General features: G+C 39.3%; 1 protein-coding gene across 3 annotated transcripts in view; it reads left to right on the top strand.

Annotated features, from left to right (window-relative positions):
• CDKAL1 (CDKAL1 threonylcarbamoyladenosine tRNA methylthiotransferase) overlaps window positions 1–19,495 on the top strand; it is a 427,133-nt gene that overhangs the window by 146,250 nt on the left and 261,388 nt on the right. For all 3 annotated transcript variants that reach the window (XM_082753985.1, XM_082753986.1, XM_082753987.1), the window contains one exon: window positions 12,980–13,100. In XM_082753985.1, coding sequence (XP_082610111.1) covers window positions 12,980–13,100 — 121 coding nt within the window. The remainder of the gene's footprint in view (window positions 1–12,979; window positions 13,101–19,495) is intronic.

Raw genomic sequence — 19,495 nt, 5'->3', positions numbered from 1 at the left:
AAAATAGCTCAGTGTGTGTGTATGTACAAACTGAGATAGAAATGGTTTATGTAAAAATGGTCAAGAAAATATATTTAGTCTGTAATTTAAAGGACAGATTTTAATGGCTTAATGTGGAAATTCCCCATGGTTTTTAATTCAGGTCTATGTGGATTTGGGGCTTTTTCCACCTCCCCTTCTAGACATGCTAGCTGTCTCATGTTGAAGCTTTTTGGGGGTGGGGAACATGGAAGTGGAGCGTTTGTATACAATTTGCTTTTAGCTTAGGCCTTAGGGAGATGAGGGGCACAGGTTGAATTGAGTTTAGTCTGTATTGTGTCTGTCAAACGTTTTCACAAAACATAGTTTTACAATGGGTCATTAGACTTGATTGTTAAAAACAGCCAAAGGAAATTACTTCAGGGTTGAGCCTTTTATACTTCACATAACCTTTCTTGATTTCAGTCACGTTGACCTGTCTGGTGAAGTTGCCCATCCATTCCCCACTTAAACATTAACCAGCATTTACTAACCGTTGAATTGTTAATTATGGATTGCTGATAGTTGTGTCAGTCTATGAAAACGAGCAGGTGAATAGTACCTGTTTGCATTTATATAGAGTACAGAATTCATACCAGATTGCATAATTTAGAGAGATTGTATGTAAATGTATGTTTCGGTACATGTATGCAGGTACGTATACGAATGCCAGCATATTAAATAGTATTTGTATGTGCTGTTTGTTTCTCTTATAATCTGCTGATAATAGATAAAGTAACAGTAGATAAAATACTGTCTATTGAATTTCAATGATGGTAGGAAGGGTGGCCTTGACTTAAGAAGCTGGTGATGAGCCAAAAGAGGAATAAAAACCGTAGGCATTAGGAGTTCCTTTCTGAGTAAGTGTAAATTTGTGTAAAAGTGTAATTTGGCTCCCAGTCAGGAAACTGGCTGTTTGTGCCTAGTTGCAGCTTGAGAGGGGTCAGAGGGAGGGTAGCGGCCTCACCGAGCCCCAGTGTCTGGTTCTGTATCCTTTGAAAGGACATAGAAAGGGAGGGGGGTGGTTTTGGAGGGGTTGTTTTATTTATTTCACTTTGTGGTGGCCTGACCTTGGCAGGCTGCCAGAACCCAACCAGGATCAACTGCACTCTGTGCATGGGTCCCCTGTGGACCAAGAGCTCTTGCCAGCAGACCTGCTCCTGCATGGGTTTGGCTCCATGGGCTGCAGCTTTCCTCAGGGACCCAATGTCCTCCACAGGCCGCTTCACTGTGGTCCTCACCACAGGCTGCCTGGAGCACCTCCTTCCTCACCAACCACGGTGTCTGCAGGCCTGTTTCTCTCACTTTTTTCCTCATCCCTCTGTCTCAACTGCTAGGCGGTGGCTTTTGCCCATTCTGGGCAAATGCTTTCCCACAGGTGCATCAGGCTGAGCAGCCAGGCTCAGCAGTGCCCTGAGGTGTGGGTCTGCTGGGGCTGAGAGGAGCTGCATGTGGCCAAGCAGGGTCACCCTGTGGTCTCTTCTCACAGAGATGATGCCCCCCCTGCCAATGTGCGGGCATCTGCACCCAGTACACGCTGTTATGTCTCTAACACTATCTCTAGGCAGTAGAATTGCCTTTTGAACTGAGATTATTGAAAAGTCATGGTACTAGCTGCAGAAATTTTGCATGGGGTTATCTATGTTTGACAGACTAAAAAAGAAAAAAAAAGGTGGGTGGGGATTTAAATCAGGTTTTCAGTAGGCAATACACGGAATCATCATAGCTTTAAGATACATTGTTGGAAAGACAGTGGTTAAAAGATTCAGAATCGCCAATTTGTAGGTATTAATAGCAGAGGTTAACAGCATAATAAGGTAAATGTCATCCCCCCCTTCTTGTTGTCCATGGATTAGTAATTTTGGGACTTATCCTGTAAAAAAAACCAATAATTAGAGATTGTTATTGTTGTTATCTAGGAAATCAGCTTTATGTGTGGGAAGAATGTCATTACCTAAAGCAGTAGCATTTTTGTCTTCTGTTAATTTGAGAACTACTTTGACAATGAGCATTGACTTAGGAAGAACCTGACTCAAATGTATCTTGCCGTACAATTTTTAAATGAAGGTCTTTTCATTCACCTGAACACTTCAACAGGAGCACTGGCTTGAATTTTGATTTCATGTTTCTGATAGCTTAGGAGAAGTCTGGCATATTGAATGATGAGAAGTTCTACCTTTCAGGAGGCGAGTTTGGAATAATATGATTATTTGCACCAGTATCAATTTAGAGAGTTTAGTTTTGCAGAGCATAATTTAAAGAAACAGTAGAGCACAATGTGGAATATGCAGAAATTATGGAGAAGTTTCTGCAAAGACACACTTGAATTGCTTTTGTAAAAGATCAATGGTTGTGGAGCTCAACATAAAATTTTATTTGCAGAGGCAAGAAGTTTCCATTCCCAGCAATTGTTTTTTGTTCTTAAACTAAAGTTTATTGCCCTTTTTGCTGTGCCTGCTCAAATGCTTTTGGGCATACAGAGACTATTAGCTATGCGAGATGATCCAGAATTTTAGGTAGATTTTGTAATAATTTTCAATTACTTGGTATAGAAAACTAGAGCAACTGACTATTTGTGTTATGAAAACGACATTGTTCTGTGAATTTTTCACAGAAACTGAATGGGAGACAAATAGTGGGGCAGGAAAACAAGCAATGGCAGGGAACAAACAGAAAACCAGAATAGAAAAATTTTGATTGTTTGTTGTTAAATGACTCTGTGATGTGCATGGAAAAGATACCTTTTCTTCCAGACCCATATGTGCTCTTTTCTGCACTTGTAATGAATGATCTTCTTACAACATCCCTATTTTTCTATGCTATTTATATTGGATAGGTTCAGCTCTGTTAGCTGACTCAACTCAGCTTGTGGTTAGCTCTGTATAGCTCCATTAGAGAATCCTTTGGCTGGTAAATGTAAGGCAGAGCATGTTCAAAACAGTGCGATTTAATTAACCATAAGAAGGATATAAATAGATAGCCGAAGAGTAGAGAGCAAACTAAAAGCTTGCTCCTGCGTATAGTGATAGGTTCATCTCAGCGTTTCATTCTAAGGCTTATTTATTTTGTTCTGTTCAAACCTGCACACCCCAAAAACATTAGGTAAGTTTATTGTACTACTGCAAGTGTCTCTGACAATGTGCCCTTCAGTACTGTCTTTCCTTAGCACACAGCCTGTTTCATCTGATTCATTTTTTTTTCTTTGCGAGCTTCTGTCCACAATCTCCTGAGGTTTTGAACAGCATCCTTGATCCTAACCAAATGCATTTCTTCAGAGGGGTGAGGAGAGAAGGTCAGGGGAACTCTTCCTACAGTTGGTTCTTGGCATTGTCTCTCTGAGCTATTGAAGCCTGGAGCCAGTGTTTTGAGTTTATAGCAGATTTAACATTTAGCCACTTTTTTAGAAAGACAAAAATATCACATGATGTCAGAATAGAGTGGAGCTATTGAATCCTGAAAAATATAGTGCCTTAATAGTGTACGTGTATTTCAAGCTCTTTTGCTGTGAGAGCGGAAAGTACTGTGGATATGATGAAAATTGTTTTCTTGAATAATTATACATAAAAGATTATATCTTCGTAATTTAATTATGTGAAAGTTTTAGACAAGTATTAGTTCCTTGTTAATAGTGACCTCCTTTGCAGTTTCACTTGTTGCACTCTACTGTTTTAGTGCTTACAAATATTTCTGATTGAATGATACATTGTTGAAATACCAGGAAAGAAGAGTTCTTTTATATTTCATGGAGAGAAAATGATCTATGGATTCCATCAATGTGGGCTACCTGCACAGCTCTTTCAGAAGTTTGTGAACTGTCTTACTCTATTTAATACCTTGTTTTTGAAGTTAAATGTGTTTTAAAAAGCCCATCTTCGTCTGCGTGGCGCTTGTATCCTGGAGTTTTCTGAAACAGAATTGTTCTTGGATGCTAATTTCAAGTGCAATGCTTAGTAAATACACATATTTCAGCCTAATATTATGTGTGCCACATGCTTAATAATATCTACAGCTTTCTCTGAAGCCTTTTCAAGTCCATATAGTGTGGAAGATAATCCTTTTATGAAAGAGCTCTGCATTGTGGAGACAGGGCCAAACAGACCACCTGCTATCAGCAACCTGATGGGACCAGTCATTTTGTCAAGAGCATTCTTTTTCCTGTGGTGCTGGGACATGCAGTTGGGGAAAATATCAGCAATCCTGACATCATTAGTCTGAATAATTCTCTGACTTGTAAAGCTACTCAGTTCCTGCCTACACCAGTTGAAGGAGGAGTTTGACTTGCACAACGTTCCCACTTCTGCTGATCTAGGGGATGAAAAGATGTTAATTGGTGGCCAGGAGCAGAGCATATGTCTTCCAGTTGGGTTTGTTTTTCCTTTGAGTCTGTTCCCTGCGTTTACAAGAGGCAGGAAATCCCGCGAATGACGCTCAGCAGTGTCACCACTACGTAGCTGATGTGCTGTTGGCTAGCTTGGATGCTTGATGGGAGCATTCACACAGCAAAGCCCTGAAGTGGGTTAGCGTGGTCATTGTTTCTGCACTTGTCTGGCAGCATGTGATTGTTCTGGGGAGCTCGAGGATTCCTTTGCAGTCAGTCATGTCTGTTGTGGGACAGCTTATTTGTGTGCCAGGGCAGGCAGAAAAGATGGGCACAAGGGGGCTGATTCCACAAAGGTAAACCAGGGCTTGGGGTCTAAGCTAGCTGTGCAGTGTGTTAGGCAATTTGTGGTGCATCCTTGCATCTCAGGTGCTGTTTTTGTTAGTCCTTCCCAGAGATCCAAAATAACTCATTTAGAAGGTTGTTTCTATCCAGTAGCAGCAGGGTTGGACCAACGTCAATCTAAATAAAAACTTAATTTAATATGGTATTAAAAGTTTTGTAACAGTTCCTGATTTGCCTCTTCTTCCTTTATTTTTGTATTTGATTTTCTTAGGCTTCCTTCTCTTTGACATACTTTTGCATGTTTCTGTGACTTTCACTAAAATTTTCTGTTTAACTCTTATATTTACTGATCTTCCAGTTTTTATCACCGCTTTTGGTTCTTCCTTATACTTCTTCCTTTAGTTTTTCTTTGGGCAAATTTACACCTTTGTTTTCCCTTCAAATTGCTTTGCCTTCCTTAGCTACACTGCTCCTGTGTGCCATTTTTCCAAGGTTAGCATTAAGGAAAGGAAGCTCTTTATTCATCAAGAAGTGAATAAAGGTGGAAGGAAATGTGTGCAAGAGTACATGATATAGTACTTATTCCTTTTCCCTCAAGATGCTGGAGAAGATCAAACAGACAGGGGAGAGACAGCTGGGAGGTATAGAATTGTACATTGGCAGCCTTGTTGTGAGGAAAAAAAGCGTCTTTCAGGAAATGGTGAACAACCTCTAAATATAATGATGTAACTGGGAAAGGGAAAGAACGAGTAACAGAAGAAGCTGAAAACAATAGAAATTGTTGCTGCCAAGGCTAGGGTTTCCTGCATCTTTGAGGATTTTCTTTAAACTTATGTTTTTGAACTCCCTCAGATATCTGCACTGAACTTTGAAGGTAACAGCTAAGAAATAGTGCTCTGCATCAGGCCGGGAGCTGTGTGAGTGGCACACTGTATTTCCAGCGGGGTGAGCAGGGAAGGAGGAGGGACTGTCGCTGGCTGCCCTGTTCCATCTTTCAGGCAAATATTTCTCAGCAGCTACTGAGGGGGGCCAGCCTGTGCATTGAATGGTGCTGGCTATTTTTGAAATACAGTCGGTCTATTAATATCTGACAGATACTTGCAGCACTGATAGACAGTTCTTAAAATTAACTAAAGGTGACTGAGCCAGGCCAAGACTGAGCCAGACTGACTGGCAAAGCTGGCAAAATACCAGTTCAGTTTGAATCCGTCTGCTGGAATCACACTAGCTTCTGCAGGTCTAGGTCGTGGGGGTCTGACAGTAGTCTAAGGTTCAGAGCACATTTAATGTTACAGTCTTAAGGCAAAGAAATTTCATTACCAGTTCCCTTCACATGCTCGTATTTCAAGTTCAGGCATTCTCTTACCGTGCTCCTGAAGCACACGCCACCCACAAAGGAAGGTATATGTACACGACATTAATATCATGGTACTTTCTTTGTATCCTTTTTAACAAGTGAAAATGAATGCCTTGAAAATACTTGCATTCTGCATAGTGGTTTATCAATCTGACACATTCAAAAGCCTTTATTTAGTCTAACAATAGGATTTAATATCCTGATTTAATTCATTCCAACCTTGTCTCCTGTGGCATTGCCAAGTAACGTGAATTGTGTCCACTGGTTTGTATGTAAAGATATTTCATTTTTAAGTGAGCTCTGAAAATTAGAGAGCTCTGATTCATTTAAATTTTTTTCTAGCTTGATTTCATTTACACTGCCTGTGAGTAATTTTGCTCTATAAGCTTCTTCACTGGGCATAGTTAGCACTATTCTCAAATTGTAACCTGCATTAATTATCTATTAGTTAGTGAATACCTGCTCTCGAGCATGACCTAAACCTTTAATTAACCTTTAACCATTTTTAATATAAATTTATTTGCTGGTACACTACGTGGAAATAGAGAAGTTATCTTTATGTCAGAAGAGGTTTATGGTACTCAAATGTTTAGATTCTGGTCTATAAACAGATGCAGACTGGATGACCTGACGAGAACTGTTTGTCATTAAGCTGTATTTCAAAGCTTTCAGGGAGACATCAAAAAAGGATTGGCTTGTTTGATATCTGAGATAGAGCACTCATTGTTATTGGAGTTGAACTATGATTAATCAGAAATGGTTTTCTACCAAACATTAAAAAGGAAAAAGAAAAAAAAAAAAAAAAAGAAGAAGAGATTAGTCTTAGGTTTGGGACACCTGCTTTGTTGTTATCCAACCTGTTAGGTCAAAGAGGAGGAAGCTTAATCAGATACAGTGCTTTAGAAGGAAACCTTGATTGCAGTGTTGTGCCCCATTCTTAGTTTTGAAAAGAGAGCCTAAATGAGATTTGATACTGCTCTTACTGTGATGCTTGATGTTGATGTGATATTTAGGCTGGTCAGGCAATTAAAAAAAAAAAAGTTGTTGTTTATCCTTTCCCATATTGAAGATGACAAAATATTATTTTTAAGTTTTATTGAAATAAGTGTGGAGGAAAAAAAGATTTACAGCATGTGAAAAAGTATGATTCAATGTTTATCAAATTATGTTTTATTAATAGCAACAATGCTGTAAACAGATGCTTTAGTGATTACTTAGGATGAAACAAAATAGTCCTTGTATGGAATAAAGAGAAAGGATTTAAGGTCACACACTGTACCAGGATTTCTTTTTTTTTTTTTTTTAATTATTATTATTAAGCGTGTCTGCAATACAAATTACTGTAGTTGGTTATGGATGTGCTGTTTGCTTTCTGGAAGCACTGAACTTTCTGCTAAAGCTCATCTCCTAGTACTGCTGTTATTTTTGTTTTTTGTTTTGTTTTGTTTTGTTTTCAATCCTGTGGTGTCCGGAGTGAAAAGTATGGGGATGCTACCATACTTGAATGACACACAAGTTTTGCAGCCTCATATTAACTTGAAATGTAGTGCCATTCAGAAGGGATATGAGAAAAACTGTAGCCATGCATGCCATGAAAATAAGCTGCTGTATTTTGTTCCCAGGCTGTAGACACCCTGAGCTGGTGCACTGTGCTGGGATGGGATTTTGCCAGTTTTAATCCAGCGAGGGGGCATCAAGTGATGTTTGTAGAAGCACAGAATAATCTAGATTGGAAAAGACCTTCAAGGTCATTAAGTCCAACCATCCGCCTGACCTGCTGAGTCCCATCACCAAGCCAAGTCCCTGAGTGCATCATGCAGTCTGGAGCTGTGAACCATTGAGTGCATTGGATGGGAGGTGGTAGCTGAGGTGTAGTTTCTTTCATCGATTAAGAAAGCCTCTGAAGGAAAGAGAGTCTGAGTCTCACAGATCCTAGTGTGTTACATTTTACTTGAAAATGTCAGAGGATTTTTTTTCTAACATTTCTGGTCACCTACTGAACATCTAAAAGAAAGATTTAACAAGATTTTCTAGACCACTTTAGTGTTTGTTTTTATTTGGCCTGTTTTCCTAAAGAAATGGGGATTATAAAGTTGTGTTTCCCAAACAGGTTTGTCATTATATCCATTTCCCTTTCTCCTTGCCAGTTCTTAGTCCTTTAATAAATTTTCAAACAGTTTTGAGACAAGTTGCATAGCCTAAAGGATATTCTTTTTCCAGACGTTCTGTGAAAAAGTTTCCTTGTTTAATGTTCCCAGCATGGGAAAGGCAGAGCATGAGCTAAATTCTAACTAGACAACAATAATTCACTGGGCTTTGTGAGGGAACAAATTCAGAGGAGATCAAGCTCCACTGATTCTGCTGAGATATTAATTGTTGGGGAGGGCAGGTTTTTTTTTTTTTTATTATTTTTGTATTATTTTTTATTTTATTTTTCAACTTCAGCATGGTGGTCTGACCACACTTCTAAATGTAAGAATTTTGAATTTTGTGTGGTTGTTATTTTTAAGCCTGATTATTTAAGAATAGTGTAAATTGTTCAACAATATTTTCAACCATAAGTCTAAATACATTTTTAGTATGGTAAGACAACAACTACAATTGTTTAGTATGGTAAGACAATTGAATATTTAAAAACTGGATAAACTGCCTTATTCCAAATAAACTGTACTGTTAAGAAATACAAAAAGGAATGTTCTCTGCTTCTAGTTCAATTTGTATGCCTATGATAATGCAATCTCTTTTTGTTATACAAGTAAATAAAATGGTGTCATGCTTGTGACTCCTTAATGAAGCATTAGATTTGAAAATGATTGTATTGTGAGACAATGATATTGCTGGTATTGTCATGAAAAGAGAGGAATGCATAATTTAGCAAATGTTAATAGCACAGTTAGTGTATTTCTAAGTTCACATCAGGATGTAATGAAATTTTTCCCAAATGCATCTGCAAAAAAAAAACAACTTTCATTTACTGTTACTGACATCTTCTTTTAGTATTAACCATTATGATCGCAAGCCAGTTCTGCTTGCTTCTTCATTAGGTCAAACTTCTGATCGAGAATTTTGTATGCATCTTAAAAAGTCTGAGAAAGACAGGATACCAAAAGCAGTTGCTTATCTGTTGTTGCTGTTGTTGAGATAGCACAGAAATAAATTCAGGGTATGAATGCTGTATTATTAATAAATTAACTAAAAATAACTAAAATCTCTCCAAAATAGGTAATGTAGAAAGACTGTAACTGATGGATAAGTTAGTTTTGTAAATAGCTGTTGGTAGTGCCAGCTAGCAGATTTGGTTGAGCATGGCGCTTGTTCTCGTGGGGGACTTCAACTTCCCTGACATATCCTGGAAGCACAACATAGCCCAAAGAAAGCAGTCTAGGAGGTTTCTGGAGAGTGTGGAAGATAGCTTCCTGACGCAGCTGGTTAGTGAGCCTACCAGAGGTGGCACCCCACTAGACCTTCTCTTCACAAACAGGGAGGAGGATGTGGTTGTCAGGAGCTTGTCTTGGGCAGAGTGACCACAAAATGGTGGAGTTCTCTATTCTTGGCGAGGCCAGGAAGGGGACCAGTAAGACTGCTATATTGGACTTCCGGAGGGCTGACTTTGTGCTGCTCAGGACACTGGTTGGTGGCGGAACCACCTTGGGAGGCGGTTCTGAAGGGCAGAGGAGTCCAGGAAGGCTGGGCGCTCTTCAAGAGGGAAATCTTAATGGCGCAGGAACGGTCTGTCCCCACATGCCCAAAGACGAGCCGGTGGGGGAAGAAGACCAGCCTGGCTCAACAGAGAGTTGCAGCTTGAGCTTAGGAGAAAAAAGAGGGTTTATAATCTTTGGAAAAAAGGGCGGGCCACTGAGGAGGACTGTAAGGATGTTACGAGGCTGTGCAGGGACAAAATTAGAAAGGCCAAAGCTCTTCTGGAGCTCAATCTGGCTACTGCCATTAAAGATAACAAAAAACGTTTCCATAAATACATCAACACAAAAAGGAGGACTAAGGAGAATCTCCATCCTTTACCGGATGCAGGGGGAAACCTTGTTACAAAAGATGAGGATAAGGCGGAGGTGCTTAATGCCTTCTTTGCCTCAGTCTTTAGCAGCAATACCGGTTGTTCTCTGGATACCCAGTACCCTGAGCTGGTGGAAGGGGATGGGGAGCAGGATGTGGCCCTCACTATCCATGAAGAACTGGTTGGTGACCTGGTACAGCACTTGGATGTGCGCAAGTCGATGGGGCCAGATGGGATCCACCCGAGGCTACTGAGAGAACTGGCAGAGGAGCTGGCCAAGCCGCTTACCATCATTTATCAACAGTCCTGGCTATCAGGGGAGGTTCCAGTTGACTGGCGGCTAGCAAACGTGACGCCCATCTACAAGAAGGGCCGGAGGGCAGACCCAGGAAACTACACACCTGTCAGTTTGACCTCAGTGCCAGGGAAGCTCATGGAGCAGATCCTCCTGAGAGTCATCACGCAGCACTTGCAGGGCAAGCAGGCAATCAGGCTCAGTCAGCATGGGTTTATGAAAGGCAGATCCTGCTTGAGGAACCTGATCTCCTTCTATGACAAAGTGACGCGCTGGGTGGATGAGGGAAAGGCTGTGGATGTGGTCTACCTTGACTTCAGCAAGGCTTTTGACACCGTCTCCCACAGCATTCTCCTCAAGAAACTGGCTGCTCTTGGCTTGGACTGGCGCACGCTTCATTGGGTTAGAAACTGGCTGGATAGCCGGGCCCAAAGAGTCGTGGTGAATGGAGTCAAGTCCAGTTGGAGGCCGGTCACTAGTGGCGTTCCCCAGGGCTCGGTGCTGGGGCCGGTCCTCTTTAATATCTTCATCGTTGATCTGGACGAGGGCATCGAGTGCACCCTCAGTAAGTTCGCAGATGACACCAAGTTAGGTGTGTGTGTCGATCTGCTCGAGGGTAGGAAGGTTCTGCAGGAGGATCTGGATAGGCTGCACCGATGGGCTGAGGTCAACTGCATGAAGTTCAACAAGGCCAAGTGCCGGGTCCTGCACCTGGGGCACAATAACCTCAAGCAGAGCTACAGGCTGGGAGATGAGTGGTTGGAAAGCTGGACGAGGGGGAATGGGCTTAAGTTGCGCCAGGGGAGTTTTAGGTTGGATGTTAGGAAGAACTTCTTTACTGAAAAGGTTGTTAGGTATTGGAATGGGCTGCCCAGGGAAGTGGTGGAGTCACCATCCCTGGAAGTCTTTAAAAGGCGTTTAGATGTAGAGCTTAGGGATATGGTTTAGTGGGGACTGTTAGTGTTAGGTCAGAGGTTGGACTCGATGATCTTGAGGTCTCTTCCAACCTAGAAATTCTGTGATTCTGTGATATGGTTCCCAGTTGGTCTGAGTTTGATATCTAGATTGCAGTGCTAAATGTAGTTCACCTCATACTTCATACATGCTTTCTGCTCTATCCATCTTCCCCACCTGACCTTTTTAAGATAGTTTTTTTCTTAAATTCTACGTAAGGAATATCCCGTATTCTAACTGTAGGTACATGTATTATTAAAGAGTTTTTCAGCTTCAATGGATATATGCTTTTCCCTTTCCTTCACTCCAAGTAGTGGTCACTTTCCACATCTTGTTAGTTATCTAGCATTGATTTCCCTTGCTGTCTGGTATGGTCTATTCTGTTTGGGCTTTTTGAAGTAACTGATGCAAGCTTTCTGTTTTTTTCAATTGGGGATATTTTGCCCTAAGTCTTGCAATAATATACACTCAATTACTTTTCTTCTTCACTGTTAGATTTTGCTTCTTTTATTTATTTATTTATTTTTAAAGTGAAGACTGTCATTTGTGCTCTTAAAATGTATCTTAAAGTAAGTGGTACTGTTGCAGGCAGTTGGTGATAGTAACTGTACTTTGCTCTCTGGATATTGCTGTTTTCAGGAGAGGAGTTGCAGGGTGGTTTTCCAAACTGCAGTCTCCTTGGTGTGGGAGTAATGTGCTCTGGGGCTGTGCATATCACCTCTGTCTGACCACCTGTGTAAGTCTAGGGCAGTAAGAGTGGGATGATCTCTTTCCCCCATTTCAGTTTATTGGTTTTAGCCTCTTTCACTTAGGGTCACTAATGTAGTAGATTTGTTATTTAGCAGGGTCTTAGCACAGCTGCTCTGCATGTGTCTGCGTACTCAGCTGGCAGCAGAGCTCTCTCAATGTCCTACAGGAAACAAGATTTGTAGGGAAAGAGCAAGGCTGTCAGGGTAATATGCCACAGGAAGAGAACAGAGGTTAACGGGAAAGTTCTCTCTGGATAGCAAAGAATTTGCAAATTAAAATCCTGGATAATTATAGAATAGAGGTAAAATAAACAGTAAGTACCCCCTCCCAAAGCTCTCTACTGCTGAAAAAACCTTTTTCATTCTAGCCCATCTGACTTGCTGGAATTTAACTGGGGAAGCCAATGCTGACTGTAAATCTTGCTTGCCAGTTTAGCCATGAACACTTTATCAGGATATACTTCAGAGTACATCCTGACAAACTTGTATAGTCAGGCAACTTAGACTCAAATGTGTAGGTTCTTCATATATTAAGCTTTAAAAACATTTAGGAGTCATTTGTTTCTTACTAATTTAGTTTTTGCTTTAAATTTGTGGAAAAATTATTTTAATCCCGACATACTACTTATTTAAATATTAATCTGTTGGTATTTGTTTGAGAATCTTAAAACAAAACTGCTTAGATCATTTTAATGGAATAAACAAGAAAATGCAAGTGTGAAAAGATAACTGGATGAAATAATTTGTTCATTTTAACGTGATTTATTTTAGCTGTCATTAACTCTTCTTGAATGCTCCAGCTGGTGGAAATAAAATATTATATCTTATTCTCATTTTCAACTTTTGAAGTATAAACATTGCTTGTGAAGAAGAGCAAATCAAAACAAATATTGTACTTTGTACTGACTGCATTTTTGTGCTTCATTTGAAGGCCATTCTGTGAGACTGCTGGGTCAGAAAAAGGATAATGGAAAACGTTTGGGTGGAGCACGACTGGATTTACCAAAGATCAGAAAGAATCCACTGATAGAAATCATTTCCATCAATACAGGGTAAGAATCTTCTGAACTTATAAAATATTCAGGACTGCTGAGGAATTCTGTTTATCTCTTTCTGTAGATCTGGTGCATAACTTATAAGTTACACAGGAAGAGGAAGGATGACCACTTGTAAATAGTAAATGATTTCAAGTGGCATTCTTTCTGGAAAATAAATCTCTGCTTATTTAGGTGCAAGACTTCTGCTGTTCAGGGCTGCATTCAGTCACGCAGTCCTGATTGTTCATCTAACTGTTTCTCAAAAGAAAAAATCCAAAAAGCTTTTATAGTTTTTTTTTCTCTTTTCCCTTATCTCTTTTGTCTTATTCTTCTGAAATATCATTTGTAATTTACTAAGATCTGTAAACACCTGTTTGTCAACCCAAATGTATAAATGGATAAATTAGATGTATTTGTTTCTTGCCCCTCTAAAATGTTTCTAAGGGTTTTCATGCTCATCTTTAAGCCTTTGCTCTGTTTGAATAAACTAGTCTTTGCCTATCAAGCAACTGTAGATGCCTATTTCTCTATAAGATTATGAGAATTTTTCTGCTCTGTATTTCTGCTTTTAGGAATTCCATCTGTAATCTCCTTTCCCTTAATGCTTTCCTTTTCTCCACTTATCTACCATTTCCTTTTCTCCACTTATCTACCATTTGGTCAGTTCTCTAAAAACAGACCAAAACACACCTCTTCCCATTTTTCCCATCTTTTTCAATTTACTTAGTAATTTCCTAGCTGGCGAATATAAAATGTGCTACTCTAGACATCCCAGGTAGGTGAGAACTTACTGCCTAGAGGACAAAAAACAAACAAAAAAACAGTGGTAGACCTTAGCTCGTCTTAAATTTAGTCTAACAGTTTCATAACTGTCTCATAAACCAGTTTAGCTACTATCCCCTTTCTCTTCATTTTCTTTACATAATCTTTACTTCATAATTTGATGTAAAAGCTAGTGTTCTGTTTAGAACAGAATATCAGTTCAAGACTTAATGTGGTTATTTTTCTCCCTCTGACCATAAATGTATGGGTGACTTTTTCATATTTTTATATTGTAATACTTTTTTAAACTGCAGACTCATGCATTGATTGCTTTTGAAGTCTACATATGAGCTCTTCTGGTACGGTTATTTGAAGCGTTCTAAAGTTTTCCTTCCCTGTTGTCGTTCCTGTAGATGACTTTTCTGTGCCTGTGTGATCAAAATCCTTTTCTTGATTAAAAATAAGCAAAGTATTCTTTTATATTTGGTTATGTCTAAGTTTCAGATGATACCTGCTTTTCTTTTCCATCGATACTTATAACAATATAATTTAACAATACATTTCTAGTTGTAAATGTCAAGGTTGTAAACTAATTTATCCATGGTCTTGCTTACATGTCTTTTGATTTCTAATAGTACATTGAAGATGGTACTGGAAATAATAGGTTTTACTAGGTTATTGCTAGCCTAATTATAGAAGTTAATAGAAACAGGCTACTGTAGGATGTATATACTATGCAGCTGATGAATACCAGCCTTTATTATTATTATTATTATTTTACAGATTTTTTGATCTGTTTTTATCTCAAACATGTTTTCATATTGGTTAAGACAAACAACAAACAAAGTATTCTAAAAATGTTCAAACTGTAGGCCATTAACATCTCACAAAGATGTTAACTTGGGAAGACCTCTTATTGAGGACATGACAGTTTACAAACCCTTATTACTCTAATTACTGCTGTTATTGCTGTTATTAGGTCAATATGATATCTATTTCATACTGTAGAATAACCTAAAAAATAGTAGAAGCCACAAAATAGATTTATTTCATGGAGAATGAAGTCAAATATGGACCAGAGTTTTGAAAACGGTGAACACACAGGTCAGTTGTGTAAGGCACTTGAATTACCTTGCATCTTATTCTTTATTACAAAGTGTGCACAGGGAATCCTTTCTCCGTTGAAATGCAGGTTATTACTTTCTTATTTCCTTCTCTTCCTTTCTTCCCCCTCCCCACTCTCTCCTCCTGTGTATTACAGGTGACTTTCTTGCTAGCGTGGGGTTTGAAAATTAAACTGTAGCTGTACAAAGGCAGCAGCATTCGCTTTTCTCAAATTGGAAAAATATAACCAGTGAAGAACAAAGCATAGTATGTGTTACTTATTGTGATCTGACTCTGTTCATTCTGTCAGCTTTGCCTTAGTAATCTACTTTTGATGATTTTTAGTACAGTGCTCTTTACTGAGAAATGAACTTGGATCAGACCGGAAGGCCTTAAAATAATAAGAAATACCTAGTTAAAAATGGTGATTTCCATTTGGGAAATACGTTTGTCTGGTGTCATTGATTGATAAGAGTCTGGGGTCAACATGAGCAGGGCTGCTTGGTGAAGGAGGATGAGAAGGGGCTGGAGGGTGCCACCAGCCCACAGTGCCCTCACCACCAGGACACCCTGCCAGGCGACCTCAGCCCTGCGGGCAGTGTTTGCACTGGTGGCAGGAGCCATTTACAGTCCCTGACATGGCAAACAATTAACCAGAAACAGGCACGGGGCTAGAAGCAGGTACACTAAATCCAGGGAAGGGCTGGGGACACAGGCCTGAGCTTAACTGGGGCTCCTCGCCCCGAGGGGTCTGGTGGAGATGGCAGCTGGGGCTGGTTGGGGCAGTTAAGGCCTGTTGGTGCCCTTAGGGCTGTGACAGGTGGCAGTCTGTTACCATTTAGTCTGGGTCTTAACGGGCTCTCAGCATTTTCTGAGAGGCTTGTTGGGACGTGTGTATCCTTCAGCCCCAAAACACTGGAGTCATTGATGCCTCATGCTAACCCCTTTCCCTCTTCAGTAATACAAATAACTTTATGTATGTGGACACCTGCCAGCTGGAACTGTTCTGAGAGTGCACGAGGGCCAGTTTATTTCTGGGAGTCTGTAAGCTTGCTGGCTACAAGAGTCAGAGAGATCATAATAAAACTGTGTCTGAGAACATGGGCACAGTTGAAATGAGAAAACAAAACAAAACAAAAACAACAACAACAACAAAAAAAAAAAAAAAAGAAAAAAAAAAAGAAAAGCCATCAAATATTTGATTCTTAACTCAAGATGGTGTCAAATTCTCCCCAGTAATTCTGACTTGGGGCTTCTACTTACTGATTGTTTCTTCCCTCAAGCATGCATGAGAAAAAAAATCCTGTCCCAAAAGATTCTGTCCTTGTATAACCATAAACATTTTTCTTGCCCATACATCCCTTTCAATGTTAATTTTCCCTGGACTGCTGCTGTATATGAGCCTGCTCAATTGTTCTGTCTAATGAATCATCTGTCCTGCCAAGGGACAAGGACATTGTCTCCTCTAGAATATGCAGTCAGTAATAATAATAATAAAACAAAACAAAGAAAAGACACACAAAACACACACAAATTAGATATGGGATATCTGTGGAGGTAAGTGCTGTGCCACCCAGTGTGAGCCAGCTCAGGGTTCTCACACAGTAACACACTTATCCTTAAAATGATGTTGCTGCATCTTAAATGTTGGGCCAGGTCCTTTTAAACTTTTTTAATTAATTTTATCTTTTAATTATGGTTGCTCTGAGGTTTTCTGTTATCTCATTTAGAAATCCAAGCTATCTTCATCTGTTTAATTTACCATGGCAGTTTGTGATTCTGTCAATAAACTGTGACTCTAGAGAAAACCTTGCATCCCAGGAGCAATGTTTCAGAGTTCTTGAGTGCATTTCCAAAGACTCTGTGGTGAGTACCACAATAGGGGCACAAAGGACTTAACAGGCGTCTCTGAAACACTAATACACATTAGTGAATCTTAATTTTTCCATGTGTCTAATACCATAAGGAAGCTTTACTATCCCAGTATCCCATATATACTTTAGGTTGACCTCCATAATCTTTCCCTAATGAAAAGTGTCCATTTCTTCCTGTATTATTTGCTTTTACCCATTATCGCTTACAAAAATTACCTCAATATTTTCCATACCAATCATTCTTTTATTTTTTTTTTTCTATGTAGAAGCCAGTTAATGAAAATCCACAATTCTAGCAGAGCTTGGATAGTTGTTTTGATATCTAGTGAGTTCTACAATGATATTAATGGATTGGAGCCTAGAAACAGTGATTTGTGCCCATCCCCCAAAATCATTTTCTGCTTTGAATTAAGTATATGTAGTTGCATCTCCTTCACTTTTTTGTTTATGTCCGAAGCATGTATTTTGCAGGTCACATTGCTGAAACAAGCAAGGTAATGGTAGAATAGCATGTTAAATACTCTTTAGAGAGAAGGCATAAAGATGTTTACTAATTTCCTAATGTGCCAGTTTACTAATTCCCTCTGCCAGTTTTTGAAGGAAGAAATAGAAATGTTCTGAAATCTGTTTTGCTTTACAGGTTCATTTTGGTCTATAGAAAAACTCAGACAACTCTCTTTAGTGGAATGAAAACTTGGTCTTCAACCTTTTATTTGAGGAGTTCTGTATCCTGTAGTTCTGTATTGTATTCTTTATTTCATAACTTGGACTGTTAGTTATTGATGTACCTGTGTTGATGTACCATGGCTTTAGCTCCCCTTTATCCTGCTGCTGCTGCCCATGTACACTTCAAGTATGATTTTATTTGTCCTTTTCCTGTTTAACAACTTTGTTGGTGACACGGACAGTGGGATTAAGGGCACCCTCAGCAAGTTTGCTGATGACAGCAAGCTGTGTGGTATGGTCAACATGCTGAAGGGAAGGGATGCCATCCAGAGGGACCCAGACAGGCTTGAGAGGTGGGCCTATGTGAATCTCATGAAATTCAAGAAGGCCAAGTTCAAGGTCCTGTGCCTGGGCCTGGGCAATCATAAGCACAAATACAGGCTGGGTGGAGAATGGAACTGGGTGGTCTTTAAGGTCCTTTTCTGACCCAAATCATTTTGTGGTTCTATAATCCTATGCCTTGGGAAGCATGAAGGGAGTACAGTATGAGTTCTGTGAGCTGGACATGAGCCCACACTAGAAGCTACAGTTGGGTAGGTTGCACGTGCATCCACTGAAGTGCTTTCTGTACTCTCAAGCTTCTGTCTTTTTTTTTTTCTTTTCTTTTTTCTTCTAGAGCAGGTAAGTTACTGTGCTGCTGATACAGCTGCCTAGAAAAGAAATTTGAGCACATCTACAGGATGTTCAGAAACAAAAAGAGTATAGCAAAGTGTGTGTGTGTTTTAGTTAACTCGAGAGCTAAGAACTGTTACAGTCCATGATAAGTTGCACTGTGGACATACCCAAAGAGTCAGGTCTCTGTCCAAGTTTCCTATTGTTCTCCATCACCTGAAAGCACTTTGTGAATCCCTTGCAGTCTCATGGTCTTGTCACTTTTTTTGGCTGAATTATTAAGCTACTCATAGGGCAGGGAACTGTTTAACATTACAAATGCAGATTGCTGGGCTGATATAACTCAAAAGGAGAAGATCTACATTGATGCCAACAGTACTGTGTTATTCAGTGGATACTCTGAATGTTAAAGAAATGCAGACTTTCTTTTCAAGACTGTCCTTTCTTGCAAACATGAGAGTAAACATATGTAGTAATGTTCTTAGAAGCTTCTTTAGAAGTCCTTGATGCTTCTTGTTTTGTAGTATTTTTCTGTGCTGTGCTTTGAAGTTCTGTGTTGGTGGTCATTCAAAATGCTTCTAAGCTGATAATGGATCGCAATGTAGCAAAAGAATTTATGTACGTATCTATATGCAGTTCTGCTTACAGCACAGTTTCTTTTGTGAATCAGGTGATCTAAAATTCATCATTAAACAGATAAGCTGTAGAGTTACTGTCATCAATCCTGACATTCACAGGCAAGAATATTTCACTGGTTATGAATAATGAAAGGTTAAAATTTTGTGCTTTCATCATTTTCTGTCATAAGCAGTTTTTCAGTTTTATGATGAGTTAGGGAATATGAGGATTGAATTTGCTTCAAGAGTTGCATTTTAATTTTGTATGAGGTCACATAATATTCTCTCTATAATATTGCATTTCAGCATTTGTTTAGGATCAAGTAATCCTGCTTTTTTTTTTTTTTTAATTCTGCCCCAAAACAACACACTTAAAGTGAAATACTTTCAGCTCTATATTTTTAATGTAGATATCTGAAAGAAATATATTTGATTTAGTTAACTTTTCCCACATTCTAGACATTCATAGTGCTGCATGTTTTTCTCCTTGTTATTGATGGTTATTGTCTGGGTATCTGTGATGCCATTAGATAACAAAAAATGTTTATATATATATATGTATATATATATATAAATAAAAATCTGATAAGAGATGAAAGTCTTTGGTGGTATGTGTAGATTGATTTTGCTGTAGGTCGTCGTTGAATCAGCACATTTCAGGCTGTTTTCATTATTAAAAGTGGATCAGATTCCTTTTCTTTAATTACTGTTGATG

This window comes from Aythya marila (genome assembly GCF_965140915.1).
Source record: "Aythya marila genome assembly, chromosome: 2".
Lineage (NCBI taxonomy): Eukaryota > Metazoa > Chordata > Aves > Anseriformes > Anatidae > Aythya > Aythya marila.
Note: the sequence above shows the minus strand (reverse complement) of the source record. Positions and strands in the feature narration are given on the sequence as shown.